Source organism: Mesoplodon mirus, assembly GCF_964341445.2.
Source record: "Mesoplodon mirus genome assembly, chromosome: 11".
Classification (NCBI taxonomy): Eukaryota; Metazoa; Chordata; class Mammalia; order Artiodactyla; family Ziphiidae; genus Mesoplodon; species Mesoplodon mirus.
Window position 1 is genome coordinate 91,711,444 of NC_138987.1, and position 27,683 is coordinate 91,739,126.

The 27,683-nt window shown below is 39.7% G+C and overlaps 1 protein-coding gene across 1 annotated transcript in view; it reads left to right on the forward strand.

Moving 5' to 3' along the window:
- The window catches only part of PLBD1 (phospholipase B domain containing 1), a 58,518-nt gene that overhangs the window by 16,538 nt on the left and 14,297 nt on the right, over positions 1 to 27,683 (forward strand). The window contains exons 2-6 of the mRNA XM_082635098.1: positions 703 to 922; positions 12,511 to 12,594; positions 13,917 to 14,055; positions 19,164 to 19,304; positions 19,717 to 19,861. Of these exons, the coding sequence (XP_082491224.1) occupies positions 703 to 922; positions 12,511 to 12,594; positions 13,917 to 14,055; positions 19,164 to 19,304; positions 19,717 to 19,861 (729 nt within the window). The remainder of the gene's footprint in view (positions 1 to 702; positions 923 to 12,510; positions 12,595 to 13,916; positions 14,056 to 19,163; positions 19,305 to 19,716; positions 19,862 to 27,683) is intronic.

Below are 27,683 nucleotides of genomic sequence, written 5' to 3' on the forward strand. Positions count from 1 at the left end.
TGACTGGAGAGCTTGTGAGAAACAAACAGACCATGCCATTAAATGAGACTAAAATTTGAGTTTGCCTTTTTGACTATTTATGTTCTAAGTTAAGCTTTGATAACATTCAAATGTCAAATTCTCTCATTCTCATAAAACATTGAATTAATTGCCTATATTTATTCTAGCAATTATTCAATGTATTTCCAGTATAGGATGTACAGTATAATTGAATTTTTCTGTAAATAAGATATTTTTGATAAGGAAAAAAAAAGAATTAAGCTGGAGAGATAGGATAGAAAGTGAGAGAATATGGATGTTTTGGCCCAACTATTGAGGGGGATGGAAAGGGTTGCAGATCAGGGATATGAACCCTATTCTTGGTTGAATGACAAGGTGGATGAGAGCTCCAGCTCCTGCCTTGCCCAGAATCCCATCTCTAAGGATGAAGCACTTAGACCCACCTCTTTGATGCTCCAACTACACCCCTACCTTTGACCTGGTTCTTTGTGCTCTAGGCTCATCCCCCTTGGTCAAGGCTCTGGTTTTTTCCCACTTGTAACAAGGACAAACTATAGTGTGGCAGATTTCCCAATTCTGCTGTAATAGAACAGAACTCTTTAAAAGCAAATGTGCTGGAATTGTTGGTTACATAGAAAAAAAAATGTATCAGCAATTCAGTTCAATGACATCCTATCATTATTCCTTTTTCTTTTTTTCCAGGGGTATACTATGCAACTGCATACTGGATGCCTACTGAGAAGAGAATACAAGTCAAAAATGTCCTAGACAGGAATGGGGATGCCTACGGCTTTTACAATAACTCTGTGAAAACCACAGGCTGGGGCATCCTGGAGATCAGAGCGGGGTACGGTTCTCAATCCCTGAGCAATGAGATCGTCATGTTTGCAGCCGGCTTTTTGGAGGGTTACCTCACTGCCCCGTAAGTACCCAGTCGTGGTGGAGAACTGCCAGGCAACCTCTGTCCCTTTCTTTGCCCAACAGTGGTTTTTTTCTTCCTGGCATTGTACACTAGAATTGAAACTTTGCCATGGTCTTTCTCATATGATAGAAAGATTATCAGAATTACATTTGAACCTGTAGTAGTCATACCTGCCTAGAAGGAGCAAAGCTCCCAATTGTGACACATTTTAAAATCTTTCCCTCTCATGAAACTCTTTTAAAAGACTGCTAAGCCATTTCATCTTTCTAGTCATTTATTGTCGGGTTGAAAGCAAATGGAGGTGGAGTAGCTCTTTGAGGACCACAAACAGAGAAGATTAATTCAAAATAAAAATAAAATGTAAGAGCATTTATTTTCAACCATCTTAGAACAATACTTTCAAGTAGGGGAAGATTTTAAACAGAAATTTTAATGTCTAACATGAATGTCCTTTCCAGCTCTATTGTTATTTAATTCTCGTGCTCTTCCCTTGTCTTATGGAAATAACAAAACATGTACTTATAATAATGCAATCATGACTCATCCTTTTTAGAGAACAGATCTTTGAGGAAAGGAAAGTTGCAACTCATTTCAGCAAGCCTCATTCTTCCTTTGATATAAAATGTCTTGAGGACGTGGCTTTCTTCTTTTATGCTCTGTGACCTAGATTGTTGAGTGCAGTTTAACCAAACCTTATTTTGCACTTACTGTGACCATCTTAGTCATAGTAAATGCAGTGCTGATGTTAATCTGTTTCTGAGTACTGGCAATTATATCAAATGTTGAATGACTACTGGACTGTGGCTGCTCTTTTTTAAAATTTAAACTAAAAATTCCTGGTTTTGTTTTTATACCAAATTTTTGTTACCTTACCATACAAGTCCCCTTAATAGGGGACTCTCACTTTGGAGATGTAGAAAACTTTATAGACTAAATACGATTTTAAAAACATGTTTAAAACTGTATTCAACATGTAAAAATCTGAACTTTTTCTTTTCCCCTACAAATCTTTATTTCGGGATCCACTGGTTTCTGATTGCATTCTTTAAATTGAGTTGCAAGTTTGGAGAAATAATTCAGATTGAAGTTGTGTGAACATAAGTATATTCAATGAAGTCATGCGTAAGATACATATGAGTTATTAAGAGAAGCTATGTAACTTGAGTGGAGCATCTCTAATCTATGTTAGAGATGCTAACATAGATTGAATTTTGGGAGCCTAAGCTTGTCTTCCTTGGACTTTGGCATCACTACTAGAGAGCTCAGGGAGTTTGACCGAGGAGACTTCTGACAAAAGTGACCCTTCTGGGGCTTCCCTGGTGGTGCAGTGGTTGGGGGTCCGCCTGCCGATGCAGGGGATGCAGGTTCGTGCCCCGGTCCGGGAGGATCCCGCATGCCGCAGAGCGGCTGGGCCCGTGAGTCATGGCCTCTGAGCCTGCGCGTCCGGAGCCTGTGCTCCGCAGCGGGAGGGGCCCCAGCAGTGAGAGGCCCGCGTACCGCAAAAAAAAAAAAAAAGTGACCCTTCTGTTATTCTTATGTCTCAGGAAAACCTAAGTTTTAACATCTCACTTTGGGAAGTAGCTTTATCATTTCTGCCTTATTCATAATATAAAGTACTGACTTATCCTTGAGTTCCTTTATCCATGACCACAAGCTGTGCGGCTAAATAAATAAATAAATGCTACTATGTAAAAAAAAAAAAAGAAAGAAAGAAAGAAATACAGCCAAAACCATCTTGAGAAGGGTATTTCCCAGAAGCTCCTTCTCAGAGGCTGTCATTCTGACTGCATTGCTGAAAAGTCCAATAAGTAGGGGAATTTCTGAATCAGCATGCATTCAAAGGCTCTGCTCTGTGCTTCACTCAAAGCTCAGAATAGTGGGATGTGACCCGGCAAGCTTAAAACAGACCCCTGGCAATGGGTTTGGGAAGAGGGAAGAGACAGAGGTGGTTACCAGTTTCCTGCCTTCCTCTTCTGATATGGTCTAGGAGGTGAAGGCTTACTACACATTCTGTTGCCCAAGAGTTTAATTTGGAGGAAGGAGAAACGCCAAACGGAGTAAAGAATCAGGGCTCACAGAGACAAGAGCTCTGGCAGGGAGATAGGGCCGAGGGGAGGCTGGAAGAATTCACGTGACTGAGACTCTCAGACCCGAGGCGCCACCCAGGAAGGACTGCAGCAATAGGCACCCCGTGCACTGTCCCAACTGAGCAGAGAGGCCATGGGGCTCCCTCCGAGCAAAGGTATCCAGCATTCTCTGAGGCAAGGCAGAAGAGCTTAAAATGTCAACCCTCTGGAAGCTGTGACTGTAGCCACAAACCAATGGCGGAGAAAAAGTACAAGTCATGGGCTAGTTTTTTGTTTTCAGCTACACAGGGACAGTTATATGAGAAGCAATAGCATCTTCATACACAGGCATCACTTTATCAGTTTAAAACATATACTGCTGGGGACTGTTTTGCAAAGGACAATTCCACCTACCAAGACACAGCCTTGGAGCCAGGGCAGAGAAGGTGAGTGTGTGCCAGAGGCCAAAAGAAAGAACTGCCTTGTTTTCCTCTCATCTTGCAGAGCTGCTCAGGCAGCTGCCAAGAGCAGTGGGAAGGACAGCGCTGCCTCGTTTTTCCACATCACCACACTTAAAATGGAGTGGTGTGCCTTATATTCTCCCGCACCTCCGGGGGAGATGTGTGAAAGGACGAACATCGTGGGATGAACGACTGAGATAGGCAGATAAGGACGCTGGTTTGACGGCCTCAGAAAATATAATTTGCTTTTTCCAACCTATGAAGCACTCGAGAGACCAAATCGAAACACAAAGAAATACGCTCAAATCCTCCATCACTGCCTTCGAAGCGCGCAGCAATTCGTTGCTTCTTTGAGCTTTTACAACACTTTTACGACACTGCCCCGGGCCCGCCCTCTGTCCTGTATCCGGAAGCTCCTGGCCGTGTTCCTGCGCGGCTGCTGCAGGGTAATCTCACCGTGTGCGGCGGCGGCAGACACATCAGGGCCACAGCCTGAGGTAGGCGTTCACAATTTTCAGGGGCTTCTCTCGCTGTCTTGCTCTTCTTCACACTCTCTTCTCCCTCTTCTTCCACTGCCCCACCCCCGGCCCCTGAGGAGCCCCTCACTGCGTGATGCGCCACGCAGACGTGCATTCCGGAGGGGCCCCTGAGGCTTGGGGTGGTGCCCCTTCAGCCTCCCGCACAGCCCCTTCCTAGCATCTCTTTTTTTTTTTTTTTTTTTTTTTGCGGTAAGCGGGCCTCTCACCGTTGTGGCCTCTCCCGCCGCGGAGCACAGGCTCCGGACGCTCAGGCCCAGCGGCCATGGCTCACGGGCCCAGCCGCTCCGCGGCACGTAGGATCCTCCCGGACCGGGGCACGAACCCGCGTCCCCCGCATCGGCAGGCGGACTCCCAACCACTGCGCCACCAGGGAAGCCCTTAGCATCTCTTAGAACTGTGATTCCTGAGAGCCAGATGCTGCCTCTTCCGTCTCCACCTATCAAAATCCTGCTCAACCTCCAAGACCCATCTCAGATGCTCTCTTCTTTTTGTTTTATGCGTTTTTTTGAAATTACAATATTTTGTATTGTGTGTCAATATGATGCTACATCATATAGCTATTAGAAATGACCTTTTTTTAATACATCTTTATTAGAGTATAATTGCATTACGATGTTGTGTTAGTTTCTGCTGTACAACAAACTGAATCAGTTATATGATGCTCTCTTCTTGATGAAGCTCTTTCTGATTCCATTTCCACTGGATCGGAGCCCCATCTCTCCCCTCCACCACCTGTTAGTGCCTTGAGGACAGGGTCCCCATCTTATTCATCTTTATATACCCCAGACGCCTGGCACAGCACTTCTCCCCCCCAGTGGTTACTTAACTACACGCTTATGAAGTTTAATTGAATCCTGTTGTTGTTCCAGTTTTATGAGAGATGAATCGGAAGTGTCAGCTACGTATTTCCATGTAATGCATTGTCTAGCAGCCTTGGCCAAATGGAATTTCTGTCTTCATTTATTTTAACTCTACTGGGTGGCTCCCTAACAGTTGCAAGTTAAGAGTCTCTGATGGCTCACTAATGATGTAAAAGCTGATAAATAGTCATTGATTTTTAATAAAATAAGTCAGGAAACCTTTCTGGAAAGAATGGTGATGGGGGTGTGAGGACCTGGTTTGCTCTAGTTTTTAACAAAGTGGCTGATCTCTTGTGTTGTTGAGGCACATGCAGGAATGACCTCCTCTGGAATTACCTAGCCAGTTGGGTGCCACAATTCAATGTGACACACCCCCGTTATACTACCTTGTGCCAGGCTCTGGGGATAAGAGAGACAGTGGGGAGTGAGTTCCTGAGTACTCTCTCCACTCGTTTTAAGGTAACGTGTTGACACAATAGTTGCTAAAACTATGATGAAAAGAGGTTCTAGCAAGATTATGGCACAAGTAGAGAGACTAGTCAAAGGCGGAACCTTTTTGGGCGTTTGTCTTACCATCAAGAGATACTTCAAGAATCTCCTCTGTACCCCCCAACTTGCTCCTTCTGATATTAGAAACTGAATATGGCTCCAGGTCAAGGCTGTAGCCAAAGCAAAGATATGTAAGACACAGTCACACCCTCAAAATGATCAATGACCCATCAACTGGTAATTATTTGGGACTTAACCTGAACCACAAAATATGATGATGATGATGATGATGATGACTAGCACTTATATTTTTACATATATATATATATATATATATATATATATAATTTAAAATATGCTGGGCATTGTTCAAAACATTTTATATATGTTAAATTATTTAATCCACAGCCATGCTGTGAGGTATATATTATTACTATCCCCATATTACTGATGAGAAAACTTGGGCACAGAGAATTAAAGTAAGTAGCTGAAAGTCACAAAGCTAGTAAGCAGCAGCCAGAATTGGAAACCAGCTGTCCAGCTACAGAGTCTGTGCACATGCACACACATACACACACAAATGGATTAATCACAATGGGAAATACTAAAGGAGACTGATATGGTCTCAGACCCAGGAAGTAGGAAGTTGAAACAACTAGGAAAGAGTAGGAGAGATCACCTGACAAGCACTAAATGATATGGTATTAACAATGCAAAAAGACTCAGGGACAAGTAGGTGTCCATATGTCTTTGTGATTGTCACAAAGCGTGTGTGAGAGATGGAAAGATGGGCAAAGTCTCGGCCAACTTAGGAGGAAACTTACTGACTTTACACACCACAGGAGCTGAAACGAAATCTAACACATCCTTGACATGGAGACTCGTCTCGGCTCTGTTTGATGAGAAATCGGAAGCATGGAGAAGTTGGGAATCCTGCTTATGGTCGTAGAGCCTACAAGGAGTGGATCAAGCTTTGAGTTCAGAATTCAAAGCCTCTGCTGTTATCTGCTGTCCTGTGTTGCTCTAGCACGCAAAAGTATAGGGCCCCAGGCTCAAAGGTCAGAGAAGGGCCTCAACCTTCTCAGGGGACTGTGAGTGGATTATGTTCCTCAGGGCCCCTGGGTGGGGCAGGATCAGGTGAAGCCTCCACTTCTGATCTCAAGGTGCAGGTTTCTCTTCCCCAGCTCTGAATATCACTCCCCCCCCCAAAAAAAAAGAAAGAAAAAATTTTAATAATTCTGGCCTAGTTACCCTCCTTTATCTACATGTGTCTTTACCGTTATATGGACCTCCACAGCAACCACCCCCAAGTCAGGATGAATGTTCCTCTGTTTCAGGGTTTCTCAACCTCAGCACTTTTGACATTTGGGATTGAATTATCCTTTGTTGTGCATTGTAGGAAGTTTAGCAGCATCCCTGGCCTCTACCCACTAGATGCCAGTTGCACCTTCCATCCCCCTATTGTGACAACAAAATATGTCTCCAGACATTGCCAGATGCCCCTTGGAGGGAAAAATCACTTCGGTTGAGAAACACAGCCCTATATTGAAATAGACTGAAAAATTGAGAGGATCTGGAACTCTGGGTGGAGCTGGGAAGGGTGCAGTGATGGAGACTCTAGGTAAAAAGTATGAATTTTTGTATCTTTACCTGAGTGCGCATTGGTAGGTCAATAGCCCACAAATTATTTTTTCCAAAAACAGAGAACTTTATTTCCATTTAAATCATTTTAATTTTAAGAGCCCATTCCTCCTCATGGCAGGAAATGTTACCATAGTCATTTCAACAGGAACAAAATGTCATTGAAACTGAGTCAATCCAGAATGTTCCACTCCTCTTCCAAACACTTTTTTCCAGAATGGATTGGTGTTACTGAGGCATCTTGGAGGGAGGGGAGATGTTTAAGCAGCGGTTGTCCTGTGTCCTTCTCTGGCACATTTACTGAAGTGGAACAGTCTCATTGAGTCTTTAGCTGGGGTGTTTCCCCACCTGACATCTGATGAGGCTTCCATGGTCTCCCTGGTCTCCAGTTGCAAAATCAATGTCATCGAGGTTGCAGTGGTCACCCCAAGTATGTCCTCTACCCCCAGGAGGTCCATCAACTCCCAATGTCCTCTTATTCCACCCTAGGCCCGACAGGAAAGCCTTTGGCTGCTCCCTGAAACTCATGGAGGGGTGCAGGGGTGCTGCGTTTGGCTCATGAGCCCAGACAGTCCTGGCAGCCATCTCTACTTCCCCATGCAACCTCAGAGGGAAAACTGAAGAGCTTTTGCTTCTCTAAGCAACTAAATCAAGTCATCCCACTCACCTGGAGTTTCTGCATTCCATTCACCTGAAACATGAGGCCAGGGCAGAGGGTCCCTTCCCTGTCACCCACATACCTGTCTAGCTTTATTGCTGTTCTCTCCCTCAGTTTTAGAGATGATAGAAAAGGGACCAGCTTGATAGAAGAATAGGCGTGGCAGCATAAAAGATATATAAACAAAAGTTAAATATGATAATTCAATTTTTAAAAAATATTTACAGATAATTTGAAGGAAAAACACTCATGAAGTTTGTTGAATTCAAGGACCATAAAATAAAAGATTTCAAAGGATTTTAATGTTCTTTGCCTCACTGGCAATAAAACTCTACTCTCATCTCATCAGTTTCAGTTCTGGAAACTATTAGATAAAGATATTAGATATTAGAAACTATTAGATAAAGTTCCACAGTGCTGGGGGCCAAATTCCCATTTTTGGAGGCTGAGTCACCTCCTGCTCACAGTGCTGACCTCTAGGTTGATAAAAAGCATCAGATAAAAACCAGAACTCAGACTTTAGGTAAACTTCCAGTTCAGAGGGTGCAAGGGGCGCACAATTTGACCCACTTTGCTCCAAACATAGAGCAAATAGTAGATAAAATGTATAGAAAGAGAGCATCATGGTAATATAGCTGCCCCCCCCCCAACAAGATTAAAGATCTCTTGAACCAGAAATGAAGCAGAAAAGCGATGGGGTATGGATCTGCTGGGCCCTTGGCATGAAGCAGGCAGAGACAGCCACCCCGGCTGGTGGGTGAAGGCCTCCGTGACCTGAGGGAGCTGAATCAAGGCTGGGAAGCAGAAGTAACCTTGCTGCTTTGGACTGTTTGGAAAATAGGAGGCCACAGAATAACTTCTGCTGATGTGCACTCTGGTGTAGAGATTTATAAGAAACTGTGAGCTTGACGGGAGGCGGGGTGGGCAGCAGAACCAAATCATCCATGTGCTGGTTCCAGGACACATATTCGTGCAGCATTCCATAAGAAAGAAGTCCCCCAAAGCCGCTATAAGACCTGGTTCTCAGGGAGTCCGATGGAAGTACCCAGAAGAAAATGAGAGGCAAGAAAGAGGGAGGGAGAAAGGAAGGGGGTGGGGGGGAAGAATTTAAGAATGTAAACAAACACATAACTTAAAATGCCTGAATACCAAGTTCAAAAAAGCACAAGGAAATTGAATGCTAAGAAAAAGCAAAATCAACAATAAAGTCATTAATACACTCCAGATTAATTTTGTAGATGGATTTAACAAAGACTTTAAATATGCTTAAGGTACTCTAAGTTTTAAATGAAGGAAAACTTGCAAATTCCTTGGTGGTTCAGTGGTTAGGACTCTGCGCTTTCACTGCCAAGGGCGCAGGTTCAGTCCCTGGTTGGGGAACTAGGATCACTCAAGCTGCAGGTCACAACAACGACAACAAAATATATGTGTACACACACACACACACACACACACACACACACACACACACACACACATATATGAAGGAAAACTTGAAAAATTTATGGAACAAAAAGGAAGAAATAAGACAGGTAGATATTTTAAAAGAACCTGCTTGAAATATAAATGAAAATTATGGAAATATTTTTTTAACATATCAATAAATGGGCAAACCCTGGACTAGACCAACTCAGAGAAATAATTTCTGAATCAGACATTAGTATTGAGGGATTTATACAGTACACTGCCCAAAAAGAGAAAGGGGTAAAAATAATGAGAAAGCTGTTATTAAACAGAGAAGTTTGATTGAGAAACTCCAACATATGTCTATTAGGAGTCCCAGAAAAAGAAACTGGAGGGAATTGCAGATAAGCAATAGTTGACAGGGTAATAGTGAGAACTGATCAAAACTGAGAAAGACACGAGTCCTTAGTTGGGAGACACAGCCTGTTAAAATTGCTACAACACAGAGGATGAAACTACAGAAATTTGAGGATAAAGGGAATAATTTTAAAAGCTATCAGAAAGAAAAACATTGATTACAAAGGAATCTCAGCTTGACTGACAGCATACCTCTCATTAGCAACAGTAAACCCAGAAGATACGAGGATGATATTTTTAAAGTACTGAGGAAGAATAACTAGAGTTGTAAAACCATTTAAATTATCCAAGAGCAAGGGCAAAATAAGGATATTTTTAGATATATAAGTTAAAATATTTTACCATGCACAGACTTCTATTAAACTATTATAGGACATACATTAACAAAAATAGCAAGAGGGAACATTTGGGATATAAGGAACAATAGTTAACACAAAAAACAAAGAAGTTAATAAAATTTGATTGTAAAAGTTAAACAGTAAAGTTTATTTTAATATTTTTTTAATTGAAAAGGTAAAACTAAATCTTCGAACAATAACATGATGGGTGATGTCAATGGGTAGGTAAAGCTTGCTAAAATATGTATGTTTGCAGGAGGAGAGAAATAGAAAATTCATTTAGATTTTGTATAAGAATTCCCTGGCAGTCCGGTGGGTAGGACTCCATGCTTCCATTGCAGGGGGCACGGGTTGATCCCTGGTCGGGGAATTAAGATCCTGCATGCCACATGGTACTTCCCCCCCAAAAAAAGCCATTTATATTTTATAATAAAATGCATAATAATGAATGTTTTCACAATTTTTTTAATGATGATCACTAATGGAATAGAAATGCAGCTGACCCTTGAACAATGCTGGGGTTAGAGACGCTGAGTCCTCACCCCCAACCCTGTACAGTCAAAAATCCTCCTGTAGACTTACGGTCGGCCCTCCATATCCAAAGAGTATGTATTTGCTGAAAAAAATCCATGTGTAAGTGGACCCTTGCTGTACAAACTCATGTTGTTCAAGAGTCAATTGTACATTTTTTATAAAGCTTCTAAATTAGCAGAAGTAAAAAGAAGGATAATGAAAATGTTATTTAAACAGGGAAACCATAAAAGAAGGACAAAAAAAAGGATGGTAAATGGAAAACAGAAGGGACTGCAGAAATAAATCCAAGTATATTAAAATCACAACAGATGTAAATGGATTATTTTCATCAATTCAAAAACGTTTGAGGAGATGTTGTTCAAGGATACAGACTTGCAACTAGTAGATAAGTCCTGAAGAGCCAACGCACAGCATAGTGATTATAGTCAACAATACTGTATTATAAACTTCAGAGTTCCTAAGAGATTAGATCTTAATTGTTCTCACCACCAAAAAGAAATTCCAATTACGTGACATGGTAGAGGTGTTAGCTGATGCTATGGTGATAATCACATTGCAATATATAAATGTATCAAATCATTATACAATGTTGTATGTCAATTATAGCTCACCAAAAATGTTTACTGTATAGCATATGAGGGACATTTAACTTTTTAAATAAGTTTTAAAGAATCTCAAATAGCCAATAATGCTGAGGGGAATGGAAATTAAAACAAAGAATCATTTCAGATACAACAGACTGTTGAAAATTTGAAAGTCTGACTGTGCCAAATGTTGGCGAGGCTAAGGAGCAAGGAGAGATCTAACATGTAGTTGGGGAGAACGTAATTTGGTACAATCACTGTGGAGAACAATTTGGCAGTATCTAGTAACTATAGGTGTATAGAATATTCACCCCAGAAATTCTACTTTTATATGTATATGTATATATACACATACATACTAGAAAAACAAATGTGTAAAAAGAGACATTTACAACAACGTTTGAAGTTGCAGTGTAATAGCGAAAAATTAAAAACCAGTTAAATGTCTATCATAGGACTGCATAAATGAATTTTTATATAGTCATAACATGGAATACCATCAACACATGAAAAGAATAAGTTTAAGCTGCAGATGATAACAGATAATTCTTTTAAAATATCATGTGGAGGGCTTCCCTGGTGGCACAGTGGTTGGGAGTCTGCCTGCCAATGCAGGGGACACGGGTTCGTGCCCCGGTCCGGGAAGATCCCACATGCCGCGGAGCGGCTGGGTCCGTGAGCCATGGCCGCTGAGCCTGCGCGTCCAGAGCCTGTGCTCTGCAACGGGAGAGGCCACAACAGTGAGAGGCCCACGTACTGCAAAAAAAAAAAAAAAAAAAAAAAATTATGTGGAGAAAAATAAACAAGTTAGGGTGATAGATAGTATGATCTTATTTATATTTGTTCTGAAACATGATTAATAATAATATACATTATTTATGATTAAATATGTAGAGAGAGATGGTATAAAAATGTGCATGAGAACAATAAATCACTCATTCAAGACTTCAGTTGCCTCTGGGGAGAAGGGAGGACAATTAGTGTCAGCGGTTGAACTCTATCTTATATTTTATATCTTTTTAAAAAAATATGAAGCAAATATGGCAAAATATAATGATTTTATATAGTTGGGTAGTGGATACTTGGGTGTTTGTTATATTCTATGCTTTTCTATATGCTGGGAATATTTCCCAGTTTTATTTTTTTTTAATTTATTTATTTATTTATTTATTTTTGGCTGCACTGGGTCTTCGTTGCTGCGCGTGGGCTTTCTCTAATTGCGGCGAGCGGGGCCTACTCTTTGCTGCGGTGCACGGGCTTCTCATTGCGGTGGCTTCTCTTATTGCAGAGACCCGGCTCTAGAGCACAGTCTCAGTAGCTGTGGCGCACGGGCTTAGTTGCTCCACGGCCTGTGGGATCTTCTTGGACCAGGATCGAACCCTTGTTCCCTGCATTGGCAGGCAGATTCTTAACCATTGCACCATCAGGGAAGTCCCAATATTTCGCCATTTTAAATTGTGCATTTGATTTATAAAAGAAGATAGGGAAGGTTTGCCATAGGGAACATCCCAGTTAGCCAAAATACTGGGTAATTTACTGTGATGGGAAAATCCAAGAAGAAAAATGGAAATGTAACAATTTTCATCTCTCCTTTCAGACATATATATGACCACTTCACAAACCTCTACCCACAGCTGATTAATAAACGTTCCGTGGTGGATAAAGTACAGGAGTTTTTAACGTAAGTATAATAGCTTTCCTCTTCTCATTGCTGTTGAGGCTTCAGGGCTTGAATCTGTCTTTTCAAACAGCAATTTCTCCTTCACCAATTTCTTTTCCACCTCTTAGGAAGGACTCTGGAGTCGTTCTTGTAGTTAAGTATAACACCTTTTGGTGATGGCATGAAAACTGGTTGTGGACAAATGCCTTCTAATTTGTGCTCTTTCAGAGGTCAGGTTGAATGTCCCATTATCAATTGCTGACGCAGCTAGAGGAAGACCTCACCAGTGCGAGACAGGCAAAGTCAAACCCCCGGATCCCTTCCACCTGAGGGCTCCTCTCCTTGCAGAAATCCTTCCCCCTCCCTCTGAAAGGTGCTTCCATTTCATGGACCTGGTGACTCATCTTAGCTGGGGAGTTAGCTCATATCTAAAGTTATAATTCTTAACATCCTCTGAGAATATTTCCATTTTAGTAAGGCTTTCTGAAGACTAATAATTCTCAATATTCAGAAAATTTGTTTTATATTTGTGGGATGACAGACTATGAGACTAATTTGGGGATAAAGGAGCTCTTGGGTTGGCCCTCCAAATTGTATACTAAGGGACCCCTTCGTTGGATGCTAAGGTCCTACAGAGCATCTGGGCTAGATCCCATGAAGCAGTGACACTGTATTTTTTAATTGATCTAGAGATAGCTGGAACACATCAGAAATAGCTTTTAGTATACAAATTTATATCAACTCATCCTGCATAAAGTGCAGACAACAAAAAGAGAAGAGAGAATGAAAGGACTATTAAAAAAAAAGACTTTTTCCTAGGACAGAGGCATTGAGGCTGTTATTAGCGACAACTGGAATAGGGCAAACCATAAACTATGAAAATGATCTGAGAGAAATACAAACAAATACAAACCACCCTGTCCTTAAGAGCTTTTGTTTTTTTCCTGTTGTTTATCACTTCTATCTACAAAGTAAGGTTAATCAACTTGTCCTTACCGATTTAGTGAAACATGATTTTATATAAGATATATTTGAACAGTCTATCCTCAACTTTCTTAGATCTCAGTATCACAGATAAGTAAATATTACACCTGTGTTTCTAGATAGTTCTAGATAGAGCATGGGGGAAGTTATAATGGAAGAGCCATAGTCCTTGGGAGAAATTAAAAATCATTTAGGATTTGCTTTGATATCCTTTCAAAGTGATTGAAATAAGATCCAGAATTTAAATTATACTAGCTAGCATAAGTATCTGAATATATCATCTCTAAATACCTGAGTTTAATTTAGCTTTGGATGAACAACCATGGAGACCTCTAGTACAAATCTAATTTATCTTCCAGGAAGCAAGATCAGTGGGCCCGGGATAACATCAAAAATTACAAGGATGACCCATTTTGGAGACACACAGGCTATGTTATGGCACAAATGGATGGGCTATATGTAGGAGCAATGAAGAGGGCTATAGTAGAAGGAACAAAGGTAAGATTTTTTAAAAGCTACTCAGGATTTATGGTATGGCAAGAATATTGAAAATTATCTTAAAAATTATTGATACATTCCAATTAAGGAGAAGATAAATTAGGACTAGAGAATAAATTTCTTGCTCAGAAGAACTGTCTTATCTATCTCATTGCTAGCACCTGACTCAGTGTCAGGTTAATTCACAAATAAACCAGCTTGTTTCTGTGTTCTTTCAGTCTCATTCATGCTATACTCTGGGGTAGGTTAAAGAGCCCCATATGAATGTGCTGGCTATTTAATTAACCTAATAAAGCAAGTGTTTTAGACAATATGTTTGTTAAAGCAAAATGTCTAGGTTTTATAAATTGTACAAGTTCTATGCTTTCATCCTCCACAGTACGCACACACACATACAAACATGCCCATGCATCATAATTTTTTTGAAAGGTTTACTGAAGCATTGAGGATTGAAAGGTACCGTGTAATATACTTCCAAAAATTAGGAAGATTTTATTTCCTGGGGGTAATATATAAACCACACACACACACACACACACACACACACACACACACACTCACTCACACTGGACAAAATATATAAAATGACAGTTTATAGGAAATACATGCAAAAAATACTCTTAATCATATGAACTTGGCCTTGCTAATAAAATTAGAAATACAAATTAAAATCATACTGAGAAATACTTTCTCATTTATCAATTTGGCAAAAATTCCAAAGTGTGAGAGCATACTGTGTTGGCAAGGCAATGGGGGGAAAAATGGGGGGGAAAAGATACTTTCCTAGAAGACTGGGGGGAATACAAAATGGTGTATCTGCTATGGACAGGAATTTTGGCACCCAGTTCCAAAATCACACACTCATTTACCCTCTGACCCAGTAATCCCATTTCTAGGATTATCACAAAGGTTCACTGGCAACAATGCAAGCCTATTCATCACAGATAATTTATAAAAGACCGAAAACAGCCAAATACATGGAAGACTGGCTACATAAATGATGTAGCTGTAAACAGGAATAAGGTGGATCTCCATGTACTATTATGGAATGACCTTCAGAATCTGTTATTAAGTGTAAAAATGGAAAGACCAGTGTATATCATGTGCTACCTTTTGCATAAGAAACTGAGATAGATAGATAGATAGATAGATAATAGATAGATAGATAGATAATAGATAGATAGATTTGCTCATTTTTTCAAGGAGAAACAACAGTGAAAGAATAAGCCAAGGGCTTCCCTGGTGGCGCAGTGGTTGAGAGTCCGCCTGCCGATGCAGGGGACACAGGTTTGTGCCCCGGTCCAGGAAGATCCCACATGCCGCGGAGCGGCTGGGCCCGTGAGCCATGGCCGCTGAGCCTGTGCGTCCGGAGCCTGTGCTCCGCAACGGGAGAGGCCACAACAGTGAGAGGCCCGCATACCGCAAAAAAAAAAGAAAAAAAAGAATAAGCCAAAAACTAAAAAATAAATGATTACCTATAGAAGAAGGAAGAAAAGAGAGTGGAGGGAACAGAAATGAAAGCTACATTTCTCCAAATGTAACTTGCTTTTTACATTGACTTTGGAACATGTAAATGCTGTTCATACTTATAAAAAAATTTTTAAAAGCAAAGCAGTTCCTAAGATCTGAAAACAAACTGACACAAATATACCTAATTGTGCATCAAGTTTGTGGCATAACCATACGGACAGCAGTTATTTCAAGTGACCTTAAAACACATTTACTGCTGTACATCCTCAGTGGAATAGATGCTACAGACAAGAAGAATCACCAAAACCAAAACCAAAACAAATGACCTTGAATTGTAACCTTACTTTAGTAAAAATATTGATATTGCTATTTTGAAATTTGGTAGAGTTCACTTGATATAGTAAGATAAAAGCAAATAAGTATGTTAGATAACAAGATTTTCAGCATAAGAAAAATCAATGGAGTAAAGATCCTGTGTTTTTGTTTTTGTTTTTAAGTTGAACTATAGGTAGCAAAATCATTACTTTTAAAAAATACACGTTTCCCAGGAATTCCGTGGTGGTCCAGTGGTTGGGACTCAGCACTTTCACTGCTGTGGCCTGGGTTCAATCCCTGGTTGGGGAACTAAGATCCTGCAAACCTAAGATCCTGCAAACCTCATGGCACGGCAAAAAAAAATAATAATAATAAAAAGTACATGTTTCCTTGCTTTGTCCCTTGAAAAAGCCTGGAAGTAATGACAATAGCCTAGACCCAGTATCATTCAGTCTTCACTAGGAGGATACGACATAAGATAGGCAACAATGTCTTAAGACACAAAAGCACTAACCATGAAGAAAAAGATTGACAAATTCAGCTAATTAAAATAAGAATTTCTTTTTATCAAAAGACAGTATAGGGCCTCCCTGGTGGCGCAGTGGTTGAGAGTCCGCCTGCCGATGCAGGGGATACGGGTTCGTGCCCCGGTCTGGGAGGATCCCACATGCCGCGGAGCGGCTGGGCCCGTGAGCCATGGCCGCTGGGCCTGCGCATCCGGAGCCTGTGCTCCGCAACGGGAGAGGCCACAACAGTGAGAGGCCCGCATACTGCAAAAAAAAAAAAAAAAAAAAAAAAGACAGTATAGAGAGAGAAAAGATAAGATGTAAACCAGGAGAAGATATTTGCAATACATTTAACTAACAAAGGATTCGTATCTAAAATACATAAAGAACATTGACAAATTGTTAAAAAGAATATACTCAGTAGAAAAATGGGCAGTGGACAAAAACATCGAGAGGAATTTCATGGAAGAGGAAATACACATGGCCAATAAACAGGTGAAGAAATGCTCTATTTCAAGAAAATGCATAGTAAAACCACAGTGAGATCCTATTACACACCAGAACTGGGAAATCCCAAGCACTATTGGAGTAAGTAAACTATTACAGCCACTTTGGAAAAGGATTGGACATTACTTGAAACATTTGAGGATAACACATATTCTACAACCTGGCAGATCCACTCAGATGTTACATACTTTCTTGAACATGAGGCCCAAGTACATAAAAGTTCACAGTACCATTGTTTTGCTGTGAACTGGAAACACCCCAGATATTTATCATAAGTATATTGTGACACTATATATTCATGTAATGGGATACCATATAGGAATGAAAATGAATGAACTATTTCCACATGATCAACATTGATAAATGTCAAAAAATAATTTTGAGCAAAAGAATGAACACAGTATGATTCTATTTGTACATATTCAAAACCAGGAAGAGTTTTTAAAATACTTGTTTAAGGATTTATACATAGATGATAAAATAATACAAAGCAAGTAATGAACAACATGAAATTTAGTAGAGTGGTTACTACTGGTAGGGAAGGGAAATGAGATTGGTGGCTTCTAAGGCACAGCTAATATTCTATCTTTTAAAAACTGAGGTGGGTAATAGGAGTTTATTATTTTTCCTTAAACTGTGCATATACATCTTTATTCTTTCATATGTATGGTATCATTCTTAATTTTTAAAATAAAGGCAAAATATTTAAAAGCAAATTACAAACTGAAAGATATATTGCAGTTCATCTTGGAGACAATGAACTAATCTCTCTAATACTTAAAGAACTCTTAAAAGTAGGTAAACAAGAATAGCCTAGTAGAAAAACAGATAAAGCACATTCACAGTTCACAAAAAATAAATCCAAAGATTTTTAAACATATGCTCAGCAGTGCTCATAGTAGAAGAAATGCCAGTATAAACTACAGTGAGATACTGTTTTTCACCTATCAAACTGGAAATAAACTAATTGTTTAATATGTTGTTAGGCTGTAATAGTATAATTGAAATAAGCCCTATGAAGACAATTTGGCAATATCTATTAAAATCAAAATCATTTCTAGAGGTCTATCCTACACACAGACTCACACACGTACAAAATGATGTGTCCAAGTCTGACTATTGTTACATTATTTATATTAGCAAAAGTCTAGAAATCACCTGAAAGTCTACCAATAAAATACTGGTTAAAAATATTATAATGCATCCATTCATTGAAATACTGTTTAAAAGAATGAGGAAGATTTTTATATCAAATATGGAAAGGTCCCCAAGATATGAAAAGATATTAAGAGAAAAATATCAAGATGAAGAGAAGTACATATAACACACTATCGTTTGTTAAAAAATGTATTTGTAAGACATTTTTAAAAGTCTAGAGATATGCAAGAAACCAATAAAAGTGGTAAGCTGGAGACAGGGTGGGTCTTGAGTGAACAGAGGATAGGAGTGAAGAGAATTTCCACTATAGATCTGATAATTTAAAAATATATTGAATAATGAATGGATTACTTATTCAAAAACAAAACAAAGAGAATGTTTATATAAATAAATAATCAGGGTTTTTTTTCTTGGTTTTGCTTTTGTTAAAATTGTCACGTGTATTTGTCTTCTCACCACCTCTGCCCGAAAACCAATTTGTTTGTAGATGCCTAGCCCTGGGCGACTCTGGTGGTTTGAATCTTGCTGGAGCAGTGCTCTCTAGTTAGCACAGAGTTCATGTTCAAGCCTGATAATTGCTTCAGGTTTAATGCTGTCAAGTGTCTTAGTCCTGTGTTAAACATACGGTCAAAATCAAAAGCACCTTGGTTGAATATTTTTGCTGTAAAGCAGTGCTTCTCAGCTAAGGATGACTTCTCACCAGAGAACATTTTGCAATGCCTAGAGACATTTTGGTTTGTCAAAATTGGGAGGGTGCTACTGATATCTAGTGGGTAGAGGCCAGGGATGCTGCTAAACTTCCTACAATACCCAGCCCCCCTGCCCAGCAAGAAAGACTTATTTGGCCCCAAATATCACTAGTGCCAAGACTGAAAAAACCTGCTGTAGAGGAATGCAAGCAGAGCGCTCTGTTTATTTTACTCTCATAGGACCCACTCCCCAAATCTGTGGCTAACAGGCTAAAATGTCTCACAAACTATAAAGTAAAAAAATCATTTTATAAACTACAATAAAATCTAGTGTATCTGTTACATTAGGGAACCTTCACAAAGGAATAATGTAATGGATACCTAACAACAGGAGCCCTCACAATAGAAAATGACATCTGATTGTCTGAAATCAATGTTAAGTGCAGTCTCTGTCTTTTCCCAGCCCATAACCCTGTTCCAGATTCAGTTCCTGAATGCTGTTGGAGATCTGCTGGACCTGATTCCCTCACTTTCTCCCACAAAAAACTTTGGCCTGGAGTTTTTTAAGAGATGGGACATGGGACATTGCTCTGCTCTTATTAAGGTGAGGCATGCGACAGCCTTTCTTTTTGTCCTTCTTCTGGTCCATATGGACTTTTTCTATATGTCACCCAAGTATGGTAACATCTCATCACTCCCATCTATAGTTATATATGAGCTCATGGGTTCCTCTGTCATACAAGTTAAGAACTGGAAGGAACTGATGGAGGGAATTGGATGTACGTGATGTTACCCGTTTCTTCCATCATTTTTCCCATGCGCTGTGTACCTGCCACTCCCACCATCCAGAATTTTCCATTTTGGAAGATAGGACAGACTCTGTCTGTTTTGTGCACATTAAAGGTTAATTTTCCAGTAACAAAAACAGCAATAAACGCCTTAATTGACATAATCCCTCTACACTTCCTACATTTGTAGTCAGTTATCTGTATACTTCACTATGATTCTGGCTATAGGTTCTTCCTGGATTTGAGAACATCTTTTTTGCTCACTCAAGCTGGTACACGTATGCTGCCATGCTCAGGATATATAAACACTGGGACTTCAACATCAGTGATAAAGACACCAGCAGTAGTCGCCTCTCTTTCAGCAGTTACCCAGGTAAATAAATTTAGAGAGACATCTGAGTACTCTGAGTACTATTTCAGGATAAAACCTTAGCGATTTAGAGTAACTGGAATGGAAGAAGAAATGTTTAGTGATTAGCATACATTAATCAAAATTGGTTTTTAGAGTGCTATGAAATATAGCTCTAATACTTGTATTTAATAGAATGTCGTAAACTATGTTAATAGGGTTGACAGAAATTCACTTCAGCAAATGCCAATTGAGTATTTATTAAGCACAAGGCACTTGCCTAGGCTCTGCAGTGGAATCAAAGATGAACGAGGTAGATCCTGATCTCAGCATCTCCTTGAGAGCCTGTCTCCATTTCTCTTTTTTTATGATTTATTTTTTTTAAATTGGAGTATAGTTGATTTATCCATTTCTCTTATTCTTTGCAATATCCACAGCAGTTTACCTAGTATGTGGCACCTAGTACATTATTTTTGCTGAATGGATGGGTGAATGAATGTACAAGCTTATAGATCTTACACAAGTAAGATAAGTACTCTACAGATAAGAACAATATTATTACTGGATACTGTATAGGCTGCAAAAGAAGTGTAAGAAATGTTGTGAGTATTCAAAATAGGGACAACTCACATCTGATTGTTGGGAAAAGGAAAAAGGTGGACATTTGAGATGAACCATGAGCGATGACTAGAATTGGAGCAGGTCGAGGTGGATGGGAAGGATGGTCTTTGGAGAGTTGGGATTGCAAACTCCTATGCCTAAAGGAGACAGAAGATGATGCAAATGAATAAAGGGGCTGGTATAAGAAAATAGAAATGGAAACAACTGTAGCAAACACATGGTCCATTGACAGGGAGCCAGTCGGTTCCCACTGACCACTGTCACCCAGCCATGTGGAGATCAGTATTTCCATATCCTCCAGCTTCTCAAGAGAGAAATATGGATTTGAAAAACAAAACCCACCGTGTGAACCCCAAAACGTGTGTCTGCTAGCTGGAATTGCCCTCAACTGCAGGTTTGCAACCTCTTCAGGAAACACCATGAGCAAAGGCTTACCAAACATCTAAGTGTCCGATGCAGATGTGATGTGGACACTTCTGACCTTTAATTACATATATGCAGCTTACAGGGGGGTTATACCAACCACCTGGCATATCTAGCTTTGTAAGAGTATTTGGGTCAGAGTATTATTGTCCCTTCTGGCACTGTTGTTCTTGATAATATTAACGCCACCCTATCGGGAATTCTGACCAGGGGAATAAAGTGATGTCTTTCTGCCCTTGTGACCTGATCCTTCCTTTGAGACCACTTTGATTTCGTCTTTGTCATAGTTTGCTGAATTGTTTTAGTACTGAGGGGGACTGAGAACTCCTTTCTCCAAGTGAGACTGTGCTTTGATTCTTCTGTGTTCCTTTGGACTGAAATTTAACGACAGCAAGATACTGAGACAGTCAGATATTCGTACTCTTCCTCTTGTTTGTGATAAAATGCAAAGTTCAGCTGTTACCTGAAATTTTTGCTTTGAAATCTCTGCAGAATGGTGTTCTTCCGTAGTCTTAATAGTCTTGAACCCAAAGGTAGTGATGGAGAAGGACATGGAGGGATTTCCTATGAAACTTTTGACCTTGCTCATATTTGCATATATATCTTCCAGAATAGATAGATTTAGAAGTAGATATATAGATAATAGAGATCTTTAGAGCAATTAAACTGAGAGAAAACAAAAGACTTTTTTTTTTTTTCACTCCAAGATGTTTTTACAGGAGCCAGTGGAGCAATGTCATTCATAATTTCTCTAACTGGACTGCTTTGTTCTCAATAGCAAACATGAAAAAACATGGAGAATTTTATTTATATTACAAAGAATTGTTTAGTTATGGGATCAGCCACACGGAATTCATCGCATAGATATAAAACTAAGCTTTACCATGAACTTTATGCCATGTGTATGTGCTGTTGATCCCAGAAATAAGCTAGGTGACTTGTTGTTTTTCTTTGGTGCAGGAGTACCATGATAGATTGAGTGGCTTAGGAGCGTGGTGTCAGTTTTGTATTCAAAGGGGTAGGACCTGGAGGCTCTTCCTGATACGGACAAGGATATTAAGAGTTATTGAGTCAGAACCGATAGATCAAGTCATGATATAATTTATTCATCTATAATTTTCTATTCAAATGTGCTAAGCAGAGTATTTGTGATGAAAAACAGGACAAATGCAGCCCCTATTCTAACAAACTTTACATTCTGGTGAAAAATAGACACAAATAAAAAAGCAATGACTGGGCTTCCCTGGTGGCGCAGTGGTTGAGAGTCTGCCTGCTGATGCAGGGGACATGGGTTCGTGCCCCGGTCCGGGAGGATCCCACATGCCGCGGAGCGGCTGGGCCCATGAGCCATGGCCGCTGGGCCTGTGCATCCGGAGCCTGTGCTCCACAACGGGAGAGGCCGCAACAGTGAGAGGCCCGCGTACCGCAAAAATAAGGGAAAAAAAAAAAAAAAAAAGCAATGGCTAAAGTGTGATTTGTGTCATAATAGAGAAGCCTAGATTGGGGATGATGAGATAGCTTTTAAGAGAAAGTAAAATTTATGTTGAGACACAAAGGCAAGTGTAAATTCCCCAGGCCAATGGGGATAATGGGGTGATAGAATGTTCCATGTGGAACAAGCAGCACATGTAAAGGCCTATAGGCAAGAGAAAGTGTGGAGAAGGCCAGGGAGAGGGAATGAAGGGCAATGCAAGACCATTAAAATGACAAGTGGAAGTGACATTAATAGATTTGCATTTTGGAATTACAAAATGTCTGGCCCACGAGGGGAGGACACAAGAGGCTTCCAACAGAACATGCAGAAGCCTGAGGCAACAATCCAGGGAACTCAAACCACATAAAGTTTTGCAGATGGTCAGTCAATATACGGATGGAAGATTGATATTCCTCTTCAAGAAGAAAACAAGATGTCAAAAATGACTGCTGAATTAATATAGCAGTAATAGTGTTCCTGTTGTCCTTGCCAGAATCCTTGAGGGATAATTGCCGAATAAGAATTGTTGGGGGCTTCCCTGGTGGCGGCAGTGGTTGGGAGTCCGCCTGCCGAAGCAGTGGACGCGGGTTCGTGCCCCGGTCCAGGAAGATCCCACATGCCGCGGAGCGGCTGGGCCCCTGAGCCATGGCCGCTGAGCCTGCGCGTCCGGAGCCTGTGCTCCGCAACAGGAGAGACCACAGCAGTGAGAGGCCTACATACCACAAAATAAATAAATAAATACAATTTAAAAATTAAAAAAAATTTTAAAAAAAAGAAAGAAAAGAGTTCCCAAAGTGTCACATCCATCTGTGTTAAAATCAAATGGCAGGGCTTCCCTGGTGGCGCAGTGGTTAAGAATCTGCCTGCCAATGCAGGAGACATGGGTTCGAGCCCTAGTCCGGGAAGATCTCACATGCCGCGGAGCAACTAAGCCCATGTGCCACAACTACTGAGCCTGTGCTCTAGAGCCTGCAAGCCACAGCTACGGAGCCTGCATGCCACAACTACTGAGCCCGCGCACCTAGAGCCCGTGCTCTACAACAAGAGAAGCCACCGCAGTGAGAAGACCGCACACCGCAACGAAGAGTAGCTCCCGCTCTCTGCAACTGGAGAAAGCCCGTGGGCAACAGTGAGGACCCAGCGCAGCCAGAAATAAATAAATAAATAAATAAATTTTTTTAAAGAGAGAAAAGAATCAAAATAAAATAAAAATTTTTTAAAAATCAAATGGCAGTAAGACATTTCAAAACAAAATATGTTGTATAATTGGATTACTATTATATTAGCTACTGCTGAACCTCCAAATTTTGTGCTGGAAACATGTGATTATTATTGCTTTTGAGTCCACATGTCACCTAAATGGTTCTTTCTGGTGTCTCCGCTGGGCACATCGTGCGTCTGAGGTTGGCTGGGGTTGGGTGGGCCGCTCTGCTGACCTTGGATGAACTCTCTAGCACTTTGGGGGACTGGCCAGCTAGAGGCTGGCCCTCCTGCACGTGGTCTCCCATCCCAGAGACTAAATTAGACTGGGCTGGTTTACACTGCTGTAACAGGGTTATAAGAGGTGAGAAGAAGTATGCAAGGTCTCCTGAGGCCTAGACAGAACTGGCGCATTTTGTTAGCCGAAGCGAGTTCCGGATCCAGCTCAGATTTAAGAGATGGGGAAACAGACAATGCCTCTTTCTGGGAGATGTTGCAAAGTCCCATTGCTGAGTATGGATAGAGGGAGGGGTGAGGAAATGCAGCACAGCTATTTTTACAATCATGATCCACACTCCTGACCCTGAGTTGTATGTCATTTATGTCCTTTGTCAACACTGAATCTACTCTTTCGGAAGGAAGGAATGTGTGTGGTCTTCAGAGGTTTGGAGCAGCTAATGCATGTGATATGCAAATAAGCACATTTTAAACTTTTTATTTTTTAATGGTTTATAACATTATATAAGTTTTTTGTGTACCTACATACTATGTTTCAACTTCTGTATATACTACAGCATGCTCATTCCCAAAGGTTTAGCTTCCATTCATCACCATGCAGTTGACTCCTTTATCCATTTTGCCATCCCCCTGCCACCCTTCCCCTCTGATAACTGCTACTTTGTTCACTGTATCTATGTGTCTGTTTTTGTTTGGTTTGTTCATTTATTTTTGTATTCCACATATGAGTGAAATCATATGATATTTGTCTTTCTCCATCTGACTTACTTCACTTAGCATAATACATTCAAGGTCCATCCATGCTGTCACAAATGGCAAGATTTCATCATTTTATGGCTTAGTAGTATTCCATCATACACACACACACACCCCACGTCTTCTTTATCCATTCATGTGTCTATGGGCACTTAAGTTGTTTCCATATGTTAGCTATTTGTAAAGAATACTGCAATGAGCATAGGGCTGCATATATCTTTTTCCAATTAGTGTTTTCATATTCTTTCAATAAATACCCAGAGGAATAGCTGGGTCATATGTTAGTTCTATTCTTAATTTTTTGAGGAACTTCCATATTGTTTTCCACTGTGGCTGTACCACTTTACCTTCCCACCAACAGTGTATGAGGGTTCCCTTTTCTCCACGTTCTCTCCATCACTTGTTTTTTCTACCTTTTTGATGATAGCCATTCTGACAGGCATGAGGTGGTATCTCATTGTAATTTTGATTTGCATTTCCCTAATAAGAGTGATGTTGAATTTCTTTGTATGTGCCTGTTGGCCATCTGTATGTCTTCTTTGGAAAAATGTCTTTTTAGCTTCTCTGCCCATTTTAAAATTGGGTTGTTTGTTTTTCTGTTGTTAAGTTGTATGAGTTCTTTATATATTTTGGACATTAACCTGTCATTTGATATATGATTTGCAAATATCTTCCCTCATTTGGTAGGTTGTCTTTTCAATTTGTTAATGGTTTCTTCTGCTGTGAAGAACATTTTTAGTTTGATGAGGTCCCATGTGTTCATTTTTGCTTTTGTTCCCCTTTCCTGAGGAGACATATTCAGAAAGATATTGCTAAAACCAATATCAAAGAGCATCTTGCCTATGTTTTCTTCTAGGAGTTTTATGGTTTCAGATCTTACATTCAAGTCTTTAATCCATTGTGAGTTGATTTTTGTGTATAATGTAAGATAGTGGTCTAGTTTCATTATTTTGCATGTGGCTGTCCAGTTTTCCCAACACCATTTGTTAAACAGACTGTACTTTCTCCATTGTATGTTGTTTGTTCCTTTGTCATAAATTGATTGTCCATGTATATGTGAGTTTATTTCTGGGCTCTCAGTTCTCTTCCATTGATCTCTGTGTTTGTTTTTCTGCCAATATTATGCTGTCTTGATTACTATAGCTGTGTAATATCATTTGAAATCAAGGAGTGTGACACCTCCAGTTTTGTTCTTTTTTCTCAGGATTGTTTTGGCTATCTGGGGTCTTTTGTAGTTCCATATAAATTTTAGGATTTTTGTTCCATTTCTGTGAAAAATGTCATTGGAATTTTGATAAGGAGTGTACTTAATCCATAGATTGCTTTAAGTAATATGGACATTTTAATAATGTTAATTCTTTCAGTCAATGCGCACAGAATATCTTTCCATTTGTGTCATCTTCAATTTCTTTCAACAATGTCTTATAGTTTTCAGTGTACAGGTCTTTCATCTCCATGCTTGAATTTATTCTTAGGGATTTTATTCTTTTTGATGCAATTATAAATGGAATTGATTTCTTAATTTCTCTTTCTGCACAACAGATTTTTGTCTACTGATTTAGTACTCTGAAACTTGACTGTATTCATTTATTATTTCTAATAGTTTTTAAGTGATGTCTTTAGGGTTTTCTATACATAGTATCATGTCATCTGCAAACAGTGACAGTTTTACTTCTTCCTTTCCATTTTGGATGCCTTTTATTTCTTTTTCTTGCTTAATTGATCTGGCTAGGACTTCCAATATTATGTTGAATAAGAGTGGCAAGAGTGGATGAAGAAAAAGCTTTTGACAAAATTCAACATCCATTATGATAAAAACCCTCCAGAAAGTGGGCATAGAGGGAACATACCTCAACATAATACAGGCCATATATGACAAACCCACAGCTAACATCATATTCAATGGTGAAAAGCTGAAAGCATGTTCTCTAAGATCAGGAACAAGACAAGGCTGCCCACTCTCACCACTTTTATTCAACATAATATTGGAAGTCCTAGCCACAGCAATCAGAAAAGAAAAAGAAATAAAAGGAATCCAAATTGGAAAGAAAGAAGTAAAATTGTCACTGTTTGCAGATGGCATGATATTATACATAGAAAATTCTAAAGATGCTACTAAAAAACTACTAGAGCTCAACAGTGAATTTGATAAAGTTGCAGGATGCAAAATTCATATACAGAAATCTGTTGCATTTCTATACACTAACAACAAACTGTCAGAGAAATTAAGGGAACAATTCCATGTACAATAGCATCAAAAAGAATAAAATACCTAGGAATAAACCTATCTAAGGAGATAAAAAGACCTGTACTCAGAAAACTATGACACTGATGAAAGAAATTGAAGACCACACAAACACATGGAAAGATATACCATGTTCATGGATTGGAAGAATTAATATTGAAATGACCATACTACCCAAGGCAATCTACAGATTCAGTGTAATCCCTATCAAAATACCAAAGGTATTTTTCACAGAACCAGAACAAATAATTTAAAAATTTGTATGGAAACACAAAAGACCCTGAATAGCCAAAATAATCTTGAGAAAGAAGAACAGGGCTGGAGGAATCATGCACCCTGACTTCAGACTATACTACAAAGCTACAGTTATCAAAACAGTATGGTATTGGCACACACAAAAAATAGATACATGGATCAGTGATACAGAATAGAGAGTCCAGAAATAAACCCACACACTTATGGTCAGTTAATCCACAACAAAGGAGGCAAGAATATACAATGGAGAAAAGACAGTCTCTTTAATAAGTGGTGCTGGAAAAACTTGACAGCTACATGCAAAAGAATGAAATTAGAACATTCTCTAACACCATATAGAAAAATAAACTCAAAATGGATTAAAGACCTAAATGTAAGACTGGAAACCATAGAAGTACTAGAAAAAAACGGGCAGGACACTCTTTGACATAAATTGTAGCAATATTTTGTGGATCTGTCTCCTCAGGGAAGGGAAACAAAAGCAAAAATAAACAAATGGAACCAAATTAAACTTTTGCACAGCAAAGGAAACCACTGACAAAACAAAAAGACAACCTACTGAATGGGAGAAAATATTTGCAAATGATATGACTGATAAGGAGTTAATATCCAAAATATATAAACAGCTCATATAA